General features: G+C 42.3%; 2 protein-coding genes across 3 annotated transcripts in view; both read left to right on the top strand.

The window, feature by feature from the left end:
• Positions 1 to 1,045: 1,045 nt before the first annotated feature.
• Positions 1,046 to 14,904, top strand: part of LOC142856055 (C-type lectin domain family 4 member A-like) — a 37,890-nt gene continuing 24,031 nt past the window's right edge. Inside the window, exon 1 of the mRNA XM_075982849.1 lies at positions 1,046 to 1,125. The gene's annotated coding sequence lies outside the window, so the exon portion shown is untranslated. The remainder of the gene's footprint in view (positions 1,126 to 14,904) is intronic.
• On the top strand, positions 1,119 to 11,371 carry LOC142856051 (C-type lectin domain family 4 member A-like). Of its 2 annotated transcripts, XM_075982841.1 has the most exons (7): positions 1,119 to 1,201; positions 2,270 to 2,386; positions 4,452 to 4,520; positions 4,632 to 4,733; positions 7,419 to 7,570; positions 8,817 to 8,929; positions 10,836 to 11,371. In XM_075982841.1, exons 1-7 carry the CDS (start codon positions 1,147 to 1,149, stop codon positions 10,975 to 10,977), a joined length of 750 nt encoding a protein of 249 aa, XP_075838956.1. In that variant the 5' UTR covers positions 1,119 to 1,146; the 3' UTR covers positions 10,978 to 11,371. The 2 variants fall into 2 exon arrangements, with proteins under 2 accessions (XP_075838956.1, XP_075838957.1); XM_075982842.1 differs by lacking the exon at positions 4,452 to 4,520.

Raw genomic sequence — 14,904 nt, 5'->3', positions numbered from 1 at the left:
AAAGCAAAGTGACCAAGCACCGGCTCTTACCTCGTCTCAGACCGAAATGGACGATCCTACCTACAGGTATCCTCAGATGAGCCTGAGCCTGCATTGAGCTCCTGCCTTATTGTTCTCTCTAGTGCTGGGATGTCCTCCCCAATGCAGGGATCAAGGGTGTGCTGGAATCTTTTAGAATGATTCCCTTTCAATGGCCTCGAGTCCTGAGTACAAAGGTGTGCACTACCACTGTTTGGCCTCTAGGGCTAACTAGTGTGGCTGCTTTGCACTTTGATCTTCAGGCAAGCGTTAGTTATTAAAACACGAATAATATACCACTATACATCAGCACTTGGAAGAGGTGAAAATGGATCCCACTGCACTGTGTTGGTTCTAGGTCAGGCTGGGATCTGGGTACTCAGCAGGCCAAGGGGATGAGGGTAAATCAGGAACCAGGCAAGGTACAGAGTGTGGGAGTGGAAAACACAAGGTGGAACTCAGTGACTTTCAGGAAAAAGTGGAAATCCTTGCTGGGTGTGGAGGAACTGGGCTGTCACAGCCCAGGCAGGGGAAAGGAAGTATTCTTGCATTATACAGAGCTGTTGTGGGTTCCAGAGACTGAGCAGGGCGAAGACACTGTCCCCATGAGGTGGGACAGTCTAGGGTGCATTCAAGGTCCCTTTGGGTTGAAGAATGTTTCTGTCCATGGGGCCGACTTGAATGTGGTGTTAAAGCCCCAGGGAAGCCAAGGGGCAGCTCTTCAGGAATCAGGAGTAGGAATCTCAGTGCAAGATGAGACATGGAGACTTTATTGTAGAGGTTAGCTCAGACTGAGAATCAGAACCTCAACACCATGAGGAGCTTGACTTCTCCAATGGCCTGGTTCCTCTTTTCCATTCCTTCCTGTTCCCCCCACCCCAACTTGGTATCGTTATGATTGTACGATGGTCCTGGGTGCATTCTCCACCAGCGATTCTCCCTTTGCAGGTCAGGGGACTGGACGTCTTGCTGCATGCTCAGGGCAGCTTCTGTTACTGCCTCTCATCCCTAGCTGGAATCGGGATAATTTGCTGCCACCTTTGTTTCTTGTTCAAGGCCTATTTTACAGAAGGGGGACACTCATCTTCTGAGGGCAGGGGAAGATTTTCAGAAAACATTTATATTAACATGAACCTCAAAAATAACTTTGACTCCTCAGACATCAATGTAGACTCTCCTCCAGGTAAGACGTCCTTTCTGTTGTTCCTAGTTAGTGATGAAGTAAAGGACAAAGACAGATGATCTTAGTTTCTCACCGTGCCTGTGGGTCACTGGAGTCACAACCAAGTGTGCTGCCTATAGACAGATGTGAAAGGTTGTGGGATTGTACAATGGAAAAGAGAAGGTGTTGGTTTTTACGATCTAGAGAAAATCACACCACCCATGTTATTGTATATTTTCCACATATAAATACACATAAATATGTGTAACCAGTTGCTTCAACAGTTGATGCATGGTCTACTGATTTCTGCTCTGTTAGTAACATGTCAGTCTGTTGGCATCTAAGTCCTGAGCAGCTTCTTTCACTCATCTCCCTGTAGTGATGGGGACAGAGCTCTGGACCTCAGGCACGCTTGGAATGTATTGCTACTCTTTTAGAAGTGGTGACCAAAAAGATGCTGACTTTGTCATAAAATGTGAGGGACACCAAGACTTCCTGACTTTCGCACACTTTGAAGTATGAAGCAAGCTGGAAGACTTTAAACGTATATAATGCAAAATCATGCAATCTCTATGAAACTGATAAAGAAGACATGATGATATTGAAAATGTTCATTCAGATGCACTGTAGCAAGTCTGTGATCACAAACTCAGGAGGCTGAGATAGGGGTTGCCAAGAGATTGTGACCAGCTTGGGCTAAATAATGAGTTCAAGGTCAGCCTGGGGTACATACTAAGACCCAGTCTCAAAAGAAAACAAAGAAATCATAACAGAAAAAAGTGATGTCAAAGAAAATGCTAGTCACAAATCAGTATTTAAGATGCTCCAATTGTATAGACCATAGATTTATATGTAAAAGCTTTAAACCTTTTGGACAGATACATGCCAAAATACTGACCACAATCATTCTCAATGTCAGGAATGAGTGATTTTGTAAGCACTGTAATATTTTTATAATTAACATGACTATTTCCTATTTTCATCTTCCTATTATTCCAAACATCGTGTTATTTGTGTTTATCCTGCATAAAAACAGAAGAAGATGAAATAAATACAGAATTCAGGACATGAATTTGGTTTGTGTTTCAGCTCCTCAAAACAAGATCACGTCTCTTAAAGGTAGTCATAGATTCGCCAAGATCAACCTCACCTCGTTCATAATATTTTTTCTGCTGTTGAAAATCTTACTCTCCATTGTTCTGCTCAGTAAGTACACCTGTAGTACAAGTAGCAATGAGAAGGAAGGGGACCCATTAGCCAAAAGGTTACCCAGAAACCTGAGACAGGAACCTCTGGGGAGATGGACGACATTGGGAATTTCTCTGTTTCAGAATAACTCTTCTGCAAAAGTCATTTCTTCTTAGTAGAAAAGCAAGTGTGTGTTTTTGGTGTCATAGAGTGAAATCCCAGGGCATCAGTGTTAGACTCCAGTACTGAGTATAAACCTGTTTTCTCAGCAGCGTTTAGAAGACAGCGCCTTCAGATGCATAGATACTTACATTTTGGATTGATCAGGGTGATGAGAAGAGATGACAGAGCTACTCCAGACACAGAGCTCAGGGGATTTCCTTCTAATCATTCATTTGTGTTCTAGACTGTGTGAGACCTGAAATCTAATTTAGAAAAATAGTGAATTTCTCAGCAGATTGCCTTTCAAATTTATAAAAATTAAAAATCATAAACCATGTTTTAATGTAGGTGTTATATTCATTCATTCAATAATTAGTACCGTCCATTTACTATATACTGGGCAGCATGTCAGAGTTCAGAAAGAGCAGCCCCAGTCTCAGGAAACGTAGAGAATAGTCACGTGAAGCAGCGCTTAAAAGCTCGCATGGAAAATGCTGTGCAGGTGAGAACTGAGCCCAGGAGGCTAAGGAAAGCTTGGAGCAGATGACGCCTAGACCTGTGTGCCAGCAATGCCAGAGACACGGGGGAGCATGGGAAATACGGGCAAGTATAGGTTGCATTACTGTACCGTGTAGTGCTGCATGGAGAACTGAGCACGGAGCTGTAGGGCAGACAAAACTGGACTCTGATCATAAAGTCGTACAGACCATATTTCACGGATATCCCTTCCAAATGTTATTTTATTTAGTATCTGTGGCTGAACCCTTAGCCAACTTAAAAGTTACTAGGTTAGTTGAGCTATTTATTTAATTCTTCCTTGGTGGCGTCACCAAGCCTGGTCTCTCTTGGGAGATTCCCGTGGTCCGAGGTGAACTTACTCATCCTCATGGAGTCATACATCAGTTCAACTCAGCTTCCCGTGACCACCTCAGACTTGCAGGGCAGATGGTGGCAGTAAGCCAAGATTAACATAGAGTGCATACACATCTGTTCTTGTGTATCTTAGTGGCCAAAGAAATTCTTAAAGGCAGCTCGGACAATGTGATGTAGAAATAGACCCAGTTCATTGATGAGGGAACTGAAAAGACATAGTCCAAGTGGATATTCATATCAGAAAGATTTGCAGTGTGCCAAGTCATGGAGACTGACCGAAGAATCTGCAGCAGGACATGATAAAATTAAAACTGTCTTAGAGACACGTGCTCTTACTGAGGTGTGAAAATGAAGGGAGGGAGAAATTAGGAAGCTAATTCAGAATCCATTTGGGCAAACACAGTTTTGTAAATTAGCAGAAATGAAAGCCAGAATCTAGGGACTCAAGGAACAAGTGGAAGATGAGGAAGGCAAAAAAGAAAATTGAATTTCTAGCACTTAGGTGACTTAGTTTTAAGTTAGGAACACCATGGAAGTGTGGGGACAGTGAGAAGTGTCGAGGGAGCATAAAGAAAAGAAGAGGATGAAGACAAAGTCCTTCTGATCAGTGTCGGGCTCTATAACTTCCGTGCTAGGGAAACCTGGAACTGCTTGGAATTAGCTCACTTCTCCCTCTCCTTTCCCGGGCTATGCACATATTACATAGGATTTATCACCTGAGATGTAGTCTGTAGTGTGCCCTCCATTAAATGTTGGAGAGACCCAGGGTCATGGATCTGTCCCTTCCAGCTCTTCCTGGAGATATTTGTGGTCATAAATCACTAGGAGCAGGGTTACCCTGACTGTGGAGTGAGGGAAAATTGTCTTTTATTGTGGTAAGGTCTCATGTAGGCCAGGCTAACCATGAGCTAACTAAACCAACCAACCAACCAACCAACCAACCAACCAACCAACCAACCAACTAAACTAAGTAGTTAGGCAGTCAACTAAACCAACTTGTATAGTTAAGTATGACCTGAAACTTCTCTTCCTCATTCTAATTCCCAAGTTCTAGGGCCACAGCCACCACACTCCATGGTGATGGGGAATCTTTCCCAGGCAGCCTCTAACTACTCAGGTAACTGGACATTTATAGGTTTTGTTTCTACAAAGAAGGGCAGAAGGTAAAAGCAGAGAGTCTAGTCTTAGCACTACCAGAAAAGTGAATGGTTTTTATTCTGTTTTACAGTTTTGTTTAAAAAATATTCTCAGCTTCTTGAAGAAAAAGCAATCATAAAAGAACTGAACTTTACAGGATTGGAGTGTACGAAAAGGCATTCACTCTTGAAAGGTAAAAGTTAACGTGCCTAGAATCAGCATTTCCAACAAGATTCTCGGGTAGATCCGTCAGCAATGGGCACTGTGGGGACACGTCATACAGCACACTCAGTACCAGCTGCTTGGGGAGTCCTTTTTAGAGGTCTCCAGTCAGGCAGGATTGGGCCGTGTGGACCCCCTAGTGTCAATGAAGAAGGATTTCAGGGAGGAAGAGCCAATGCCAGGCTGAGTTAAATTTCATCAGGCACAGAAAGGATGAAGCAGATCTGATGGTGTGAATGTGAGCATCTCCAGGGAGTCATCTCAAGTGTGTGTTTAAGATTTTGTTTTTAATGTGAAATATGTTTACGTGTATTATGTATGTGAGGCAGTGCCTGCAGAGGGCAGAAGAGGGAGTTGGATCCCGGGAGCTGGAGTTATTTGTGTTTGTGAGTCACAGGTCGTAGGTTCTGGGAACTGAATTCCAGTTCTCTGTGAGAGTAGTACACTTTTTATGTTTTATTTAATTGATTTTACTTTTGTCTGCTCCCCCCTTCCTTCTACCTCCTCTTCTACCCTTGCTCTCCCTGCACTCCCAAGTTACTCAGGAGATCTTTTCTTTGTCTACTTCCCATTTAGATTAGATCCATGTATGTCTTCTCTTAGAGTCCTCATTGTTGTCTAGGTTCTCTGGGAAGAGCAGTACACTTTTAACCACTGAGTCATTTCTGTAGTTCCTCAAGTGTTTTCTTAAGTGTGTGTGCACAGGCGTGTGCCTGTGTGCCTGTGGGTAAGTGTGTGTGTGTGTGTGTGTGTGTGTGTGTGTGATGATCTTGTTGCTTTCTCAGTTATAGTGTTTACAAAGAAATTTATTCAAGATTTTAATAGGGATTTTGTTTTCTCATAAACTAAGCTGGAAGGTGGACTCATGAAGGTGCATTGCTTAGGTTTAAGGAAGGGAGGGGAATGTTTAGGCTATTCTTCACTTTGGCTCTGAGTAAGCAAAGTGTCTCCACTGTCTTTAACATCTGTAAGTGAGATATCTTTGAATATACCACCTGGTCCTAAGTAGGCACAGTTTCTTTTTGGTCTTTGACAAGATGTGTTTTGGAAAAGACAATTTGACCTTGTCTGGGTTCCTGCCTTTCCTTCCGTCTGTCTCTTCACCCTGCTGTCTCCTTTGTTATACAGAAGCAGGGCATCTGCTGTCCTATGCAGGGAGCCTTTGCCCAAGCCTACATCTTGAGATGTCTTAATAATTTTTGTCTGTAACCATTGCAGGGTTCCAGGCCTCACAGTGAGGCGTTTAGCCCATTTAGACTCTACTTTAGAGTTGTTTTTATTTGAATAGCTATAGATCTAGCTGCAATCCTCTGCACATTGATGCCTAGTTTCCCCAGCACAGTTTGGTGAAGAGCCCAGTGATGTCGGAGTGCCATATATCAATCTGTTGATTTCATTGGTTAATTAATAAAGAAACTGCTTGGCCGGATAGGTTAGAACATTGGTGGGTGGAGTAAACAGAACAGAATGCTGGGAAGAAGGGAAGTTAGGCAGATGCCATGCCTCTCCCCTCCAGGCACATGCCGTAGCTCTCCTCTCCGAGATGGATGCTGGTTAAGAATATTCCCGGTAAGACACACACCACCTCGTGGTGCTATACTCATTAGAAATGGGTTAATCAAGATATGAGAGTTAGCCAGAAGAGACTAGATATAATGGGCCAGGCAGTGTTTAAATGAATACAGTTTATGTGCTGTTATTTCGGTGCATAAGCTAGCCAGGCAGCCGAGAGCCTGGTGGCAGGATGCAGCCCACAACTCTCACTACAGAATGGTGCCCAGATGTGGATAACTGAATCCACAGAAAGCCTGAGAAAGCTTGGGAAAGAATAGAGTAAAGCATATTTTCTTGGTAGCAGCAATTTCTTGGGTCTGCTCTGCTTGCTAGAGGCAAGCAAGCGCTCTCATCTAAGAGAGGCTTCCTGACTCAGCTTTAGCTGCAAAACCCTGCAGCTCTTAAGAGGTCCTGCCACGAAACACTTAAATGGTGTTGATAAAAGCCGACTGAATGCTTGTTTGTTTTCAGCAGTAGCAGGAAAAAAACCGAGTTGTTTTAAAATGTTGGCATTTATAAGAGGGCACGCCCAAGTAGGTGGATAACTTAAAAGCTACTAGATGTAGGAATTCTTACAGCAAAAGCTGCATGAACTTTGCAAATTCCTATGCTGTCCCATGGACTACTGGTCTTGCCAAGTGAGAATCCATTTCCACAGGTGCCTTGCCCTGCAGAAACCCGTTAGACCCATATGCTGATCTGAGTCTATACTGCTCTCAGCAGTCTGCTAACTCTGAAATTTTGCTGCCTTGGTTAATGATATATATTGTTTTTCTATATAAATATGTATATATTTATGTAATATGAGAACTTTCTGGCTCTTGATATGATAAGTTCTAATGTTTGGAGACCCAGACTGTTTGGAAATACGTCCTCACTGTTAGAGTATGTTTTACACTGTTATCCTAACAAACCTAAGTAGGACCAAGGGGCCCTGACTTTAGTGTCTATGGATGGAGACTGGAGTTACTTGGCACCTAAGGGTGAGGGGTTCCTGATGTATCTGGAGATGCAGGAAATCCCAGTTTCCATGTGGTCTCCACATACAGCAGATGTTAAATGACTTTATGACATTGTACTTACATCTCCTTCCTCCCCATAGACAAAGTCTGGAGCTGTTGCCCAAAGGACTGGAAGCCATTTAGTTCCCACTGCTACTTTATTTCCACTGACTCGGCATCTTGGAACGAGAGTGAGGAGAAGTGCTCCAGCATGGGTGCTCATCTGATGGTGATCCGCAGCCAGGAAGAACAGGTGCATGCTGGGAGCGAGTGGGGCCTGGGCCCAGCCTGCTGTCTGCCCTTTTTACTAAGAGGGAGTTTTGTTGACATGGGTGTTGGTGCTGTGGCAGAAGGCTTGCCATCAGGTAGCTGGAAAGGTTGCTTCAGACTTGGCATTCTACACCTTGCTCCTGATTCAGTGAACTAAACAACCCACAGGTGTAGTAAAGAGAGAGGGTCTGCTTTTGGTCTCGGCAGCCCTGTTAGGTTACACACAAAATAATCACACAGAAATTGTATTAATTAAATTACTGCCTGGCCCATTAGCTCTAGCCTCTTATTGGCTAACTCTCACATCTTGATTAACCCATTTCTAATAATCTGTGTATCACCATGTGACTGTTGGCTTACCTACATCGGTCTCAGGCCGGAGATTCATGGCGTCTCCCACACTGCCCTTCTTCCCAGCATTCTGTTCTGTCTACTCTGCCTACCTAAAAGCTGCTCTATCAAAAGGCCAAGGCAGTTTCTTTATTCAACCAATGAAAGCAACACATAAACAGAAGAACCTCCTACACCACGCAGGAACCTTGGCAACAGAAATGCAGTGCCTGAGGGTGGAGGGAAGGATGGAATGTTTCTGTTTGAAAGACCAGTTTGTGATTTCAGCACTCTAAGGCCTCCTGTAGTATCAGCTGCCTAACAGAGGAGGGCACAGAGCTGACTAGGGAAAGGGGATCCAATCAGGAGAGTCAGAGCCAACCTTCAGAAATGAAATATCTGCAGTTATGAATGAAGAATGATTAAATCTGTAAAATCCTCTCATGCACAACCTTCAAGAATGGTGTTGGGGAAGAAAAGAGCAGCGTAATTCTGAGATGAGAATTCATGATCACGTAGAAGGATTATTTCCAATGTCTATAAAATCAGGCCTGTGAGTGATGACTTTGTGTCCTGGTCAGCGGGGCAAGTGGCACTCCCGGGAGTGGGGGCTTTTCCAGTCCTTGACCCACTTTGTCTTCTCATCTCTGTGTGACCAGAAAAAGTTCACAGCATACCTCTAAAATGTGTAATTACTGTGTATTAATCCAAAAATTGAAAAGTATTTGAGGGCCTAGAGAGTTCAACTAGGATTTGATGATTGTGTATTTGCATATATGCATCATATTGAATCTATAATTTTGTGTAGTTGGAATAATTTTTAAAAGATCTTATAAAAATTCTGTAACAGAAAAAGAAGCCCTCAATTTGGGCTCAATGCTCTCTTTCTTTCCTCTTAGGATTTCATCACTAAGATCCTGAGACGTGATGCTTCATATTTTATTGGGCTTTCAGATCCAGGTCATCGTCAGTGGCGATGGGTTGATCAGACGCCATACAATAAAAGTGCCACGTGAGTCTAGAGTTACCCAGAGGAGTTCTGGGTCCTATGCCATGAAAAGGCTTTAGGGTGTTCCAGCTGTTGGTTATGAACCAAAACAGCTCAGCCCTGGCATGAGTGCTAGGGATGGAGTTACTTTTATCCCTGTTTACTCATCGCAGGAGTCCTGTGAGTCACATGTTGCTGACACTCCCAGGAGAGATGAGGAATTGAGTGAGAAGAGTGTAGGATGATAGGTACCCAGGGTGCCCAACCAGGTGCTTACAGATGGGGGGGGTTTATTGTGCTTTCAGTCATTCATCTATTTTCTTTTTTTTTTTAAAATATTTATTTATTTATTATGTGTACAGCATTCCTTCCATGTGTGCCCGCAAGCCAGAAGGGGGCACCAGGTCTCATTATAGATGGCTGTGAGCCACCATGTGGTTGCTGGGAATTGAACTCAGGACCTCTGGAAGCGCAGTCAGTGCTCTTAACCACTGAGCCATCTCTCCAGCCACGACTCATCTATTTTCCTAAAAATAGGTTTTGTTAGCTGGGCGGTGGTGGCGCACGCCTTTAATCCCAGCACTCGGGAGGCAGAGGCAGGCGGATCTCTGTGAGTTCTAGGCCAGCATGGTCTACAAGAGCTAGTTCCAGGACAGGAACCAAAAGCTACGGAGAAACCCTGTCTCGAAAAAAAAAATCCAAAAAAAAGTGGGTTTTGTTTTTATTTTTATTTATGTGTGTATAAATGTGTCTCTCTGTGAATACGCATAAGAGGGTGTTGAATCCCCTCCAGTTAGGGTCACAGGAGGTATTACCATGCCAATGTGAGTGTTGGGAACAGAACTCTCATGTGTTCTAGAAAAGCAGCAAGCATTCTTAATGTCTGTGCCCTCTTTCCAGTTTTCATTAATATAGGAGGAGACCAGACTGTTTGTTGGTTCCTGGCTGCTCAACCCTGAAATAATCACACAGAAATTGTATTAATTAAAACACTGCTTGGCTCATTAGCTCTAGCTTCTTATTGGTTAACACTTATATCTTAATTTAACCAATTTCTAGTAATCTCTGTATTGCCATATGGCTGTGGCTTACTGGGTAAAGTTTCTATCATCTGTCTCCAGCGGGGCTACATGGCGTCTCTCTGACTCTGCTTCCTTTCTCCCAGCATTCAGATTAGTTTTCCTCCACCTACCTAAGTTCTACCCTATCAACAGGCCAAGGCAGTTTTCTTTATTCATTAATGGTAATCATAGCACACAGACAGGAATCCCACATCACATTTATATCTTTATAATAAAAATTAATGTCAATATCATAACTGATTATTCCTCATGTATCAAAAGCCCTCAATTTGATATTGTTATGTGTCATATTTACAATTTATGTAAAACTCTAATATATTAGTATATTCCCATATTCTATCAGATTTCTCTGTGAGAAATAGGTAGTGATGTTATTGTCATTGTCAGATTTCAGAGAAGAAAAATAGGAATCCAGGATTTTAAATTATTTCTTTAGTTGACAGAAATAAATAGATTATCTAGATATTTTAATTAGCTCTTAAGTTTCTCATTAAAACTGATGTAAAATGACAAAATAGTTTTATTAAAACAGGAGAATAAGGAGAGACTTTTTCAGCACATAAATAGGCACATGGAATGATAGTCTCTGGCTGGGTACCAAGACCTAGGGATGAAGAGCCTTGGGATGTGTGCTGGGAGAACAGTTAAGTAACAAGCTGAGAGAATATTAAATGTGGCGGCCCTGTTTTCCAGGAAAAGGTCAGATATGGGTGGTGGAGAATGGTTGATTTGTCCACACTAGAATCTGATTTCCACAGATTCCAACCTCATCCCCAGGCTTGCTTACTCTTGCTTTCTCTTTCCCAGCATTACTGTGGAAACACCTGATGCTCTTTCCTCCCTTGCAGGTTCTGGCACCCAGGTGAGCCCAACAAGGACCACGAACAATGTGCTGCAATATATGTTTGGCATAATAATTGGGGCTGGAATGACATCTCTTGCAGTACTAAACAGAAATCAGTTTGTCAGATGATGAAAATATACTTATAAATCAAGAATTCTTCATGGACATGGGGCTGCATTTTTATCCACCATTACAAAGACACTTGGAAAGTTCTTATGTGGAAGAGATGTCCACAGAATTTTAGGTAGGCAGCCAACAGTTATACATATGATAATACTGGTCCACATATATACTTATTTATTGATTTATTCACTCATTACTCTTATATAATGAGAATATCTTATATGCCAGAGACTATACAGGATCCCCTTTGTGCATATGTGGAATCACATCAGCTTCTCTATCTATTCTTAGATTCCTAGAGTCTTATTTGATAACAGAATTGCATGATGTGGTCCCTCTACCCATCCCTCTCTCTATTGGACTCCTCTGTCTTTGGATTTATTGATGTATAATTGACAAATAAATCATGTATATTTACATTACACTCTCTTGAGTTTACATGGAAATGCATCGGGCAATGACTACCACAATCAGGTTAACAACACCCTCTGTTACCTAACACAGGTGCCTGATGTGTGTGTGTGTGTGTGTGTGTGTGTGGTGTTAGGATATTTAAGATCTTCTTAAGCAAGTTCAGACAGACAGGGTGACATTGTTACCTATTGTCACTTTGATCCCCAGTGCTTACTCATATTTCCTCTGGTAGTTTGTGCCCTTCCAACAGCATTTTTATGTCTCCCAATACCTGCACTACCAAGACCTTGGACCCAATGGCTACTGCGTGGGATACTATGAGTGGTGTGAGGCTGATGAGGGCCTCTAACGGGTGGCTGATTGCTGTTGTCCGTAGGACCGAACAGTGGCAAGTACAGCTCACAGGTTTCTAGGCTAACCCATGGGAGTATCCCAGTGAGAAAAGCCGATTTGCAATATTGGGGATGCTTCTCTTCTGAAGAGTCGCTGTCATTTCTGTAAAACCTTTGTGAAACCATTGCATTTCCCCCTTCATTCTGAAAGAGTCAGCAGTGCACTAATCAGTTATTGAGCATAAGTGTGTTTTCTGTCCTGCTAACTGGATGACTTTTCCCCACACTGTGGGACCCCGGTGAAAAAGTATTCACTCAAAGAAACCTTTGTTCTCGTATTCAAATCAACATAAAGCAAGCCTCCCCACAGTTAATCTTTATGGCAGAATGTTCAGCAAGAAGAGGAGCCTTGCAAATAGACCACAAAAGAACCTCAAAAGATAGGCACTTAGTAGGAGAGACAGCATGTCTTCCCTTACTGATAAGCAGGACCAGGTGGCCCTGAATTCTCTAACAGCTGACTCAGGAGAGCGCAAGTCTACTGGTCTTTGCTCTACCCTAACAAGCTATTAATATTTTGTACTTACCTTCACCTAGGTTTCATTCAACACAAAAATCTTAGTCTAGGAAATCAACTGTTTGTGCCTTTGCCCTGAGAGATACAGTAAAAAAGCTTGAATCACTAAACCAGCCCCAGAGAAAGGAATTTCTTCACACCAGGGCATCAGGGGCTCTGAGTGCACCACTTAGCCTGGGGCTGGAAGTGGCAGTTTCTGATATTTACATAGGAGTAGCTTTTCACTTTGACCTAGTACAAAGAACTTCCTTTCCATTCAGCTAGCAAAAATTCCCATGCAAATCAAGCACCAGACCTTTCCTCAGTGGCTCCCCTTGGTTGTCATGGTTACCACAGCCTTGTGTTCCCAGGGAACCAAGGGAAATCGTGCAGGGGGTGCAACAGCAGTGCTGTCTTCCTTCCCTCTTTTTCTGCACTTACCAATTACAAACATCTTGCTTCATTAACCACACAAATGTAGTTAACATGCAAACTCCCCTTTCCCCTCTTAGAGATGGCTCAGTGGTGAAGAGCACTGGCTGCTCTTCCAGAGGACCCAGGTTCAATTTCCAACACCCACATGGCAGCTCACAACTGTCTGTAACTCCTGTTCCAGGGGCTCTGACAATCTGACACCAATGCACATAAAATAAAAGTTAAATAAATCACAAAAATTATTTAAATTATTAAAAAAAGAAAAAAAGACCATAGTCCTTACCTTTCTTCACCCCCTTTGGATAAGTCCAGGCATTTCACAGCCTTGCCTCATCTGAGACATGAACAAGCCAAGGGGTGCCTGCTTTGTCACCAGATTCTGATTTTTGGCCCTGTAAAATGCGTGCCTGTATCCTTGTTACTGCCTAAAGAATGATTAACTGTGTCTGTGTGGGTATATAAACTGGAAACTTTGTGGGATAGAATGGACATTGAACAGCATCGAGGAAACGTAGCGAGAACTTTGGAAGAATAAATGGGATATGACGGAAACACTTATGTGAGCCCATGTATTCCTTTTACCCTTGGGTCCCTTTTATTCAGTTTTCATTTGCTATAGTGTTCCTTCTGGATCCTGAGAGGTTTAGGGGTCTAGCACCCCACATCTCCATTGCTAATCCTGAACTGTGTGGCATGAATCAACAGCAAATTTAAGAAGAGGATAGCCAGTCTTCTACTGGTACCTCCAGTGATTCTTGGTGTCTCACCTTGGTGCCTGCTGCATTAGGGACAGCCTCCGCCTTGTGGATGCACACTGAGGAGACTCACATGTCCCATGGAAGCCCGTACGCTGCTTACCTCTTTGGAAGCCCTTTCAACTTCTTATCGTGAATATTTTGAAATAGAAGTTAACTGGATGGGATTCTCAATACTCATACAACTACCATTAATATTAATGGTTGTTGACAATTTGATATCTATATATGTGTATGTATACACATAGATGCAAATGTTACTTGAGAGAACAACATTTGAAAGTTATCTTGATATGTAACACTTCAGGCAATATCTCAGTATTATAGATGGAAATTCCTGTTCTGACTAGTTCCACAGCTGTTCAGAATCACAGAAACACACAGAGGCTTATGTTAATTATAAGCTTTTTGGCGTATTTTAGTGAGGCTTATTATTAACTAGTTCTTACAACTTAAATTAACCCATAATTCTTTTTTGATGGACAAAATGCAAATTTTATTAAATGGATTTAGTATATAGAATTCTTTACTGTTATTCACATAACAAGTTCCTTTAAAGCATCCACCATTTTTTCCTCTTTTTAAAATTGATTTTATTGAGCTATACATTTTCTCTGCTCCCCCTTCCTCTTCCCTTTCCTTCTACCCTCTCCTATGATCCCCATGCTCCCAATTTACTCAGGAGATCTGGTCTTTTTCTACTTCCCATGTATTTTAGATCCATGTATATCTCTCTTAGGGTCCTCATTATTGTCTAGTTTCTCTGTGATTGTGATTTGTAGGCTGGCTTTCTTTGCTTTATGTCTAAATGCCACTTATGAGTGAATACATATAATATTTGTTTTCTGGGTCTGGGTTACCTCATTCAATATGATGTTTTCTACATCCATCCATTTTCCTGCAAATCTCAAGAAGTCATTATTTTTTTCTGTTGTGTAGTACTCCATTATGAAACATACCGTATTTTCCTTATCCATTCATCAGTCAAGGGGAATTTAGGTTGTTTCTAAATTCTGGCTATGACAAACAATGCTGCTAAGAACATAACTGAGCACATGTCCTTGTGACATGATTGAGCATCCTTTGGGTATGTACCCAAAGTGTTATTGCTTGGTCTTGAGAAACGTTGTTTCCTGATTTTCTAAGAAATCGCCACACTGACATCCAAAAGGGCTGTACCAGCTTGCATTCCCACCAGCAATACAGAAGTGATCCCTTTACCCCACAACCTCTCCAGAATAAGTTGTCATTGGTGTTTTTGATCTTGACCATTCTTATAGGTGTAAGATGGAATCGCAGAGTTGCTTTGATTCACATTTTTCTGATGGCTAAGTGTGTTGAACATTTCCTTAAGTACCTTTCAGCCATTTTAGATTCCTCTGTTGAGAGTTCTCTGTTTAGGTCTGTACTCCATATTTTATTGGATTATTTGTTCTTTTGATGACCAATTTCTTGAGT

This window comes from Microtus pennsylvanicus, chromosome 8 (genome assembly GCF_037038515.1).
Source record: "Microtus pennsylvanicus isolate mMicPen1 chromosome 8, mMicPen1.hap1, whole genome shotgun sequence".
Classification (NCBI taxonomy): domain Eukaryota; kingdom Metazoa; phylum Chordata; class Mammalia; order Rodentia; family Cricetidae; genus Microtus; species Microtus pennsylvanicus.
This window is presented reverse-complemented; position numbering and strand designations above follow the sequence as displayed.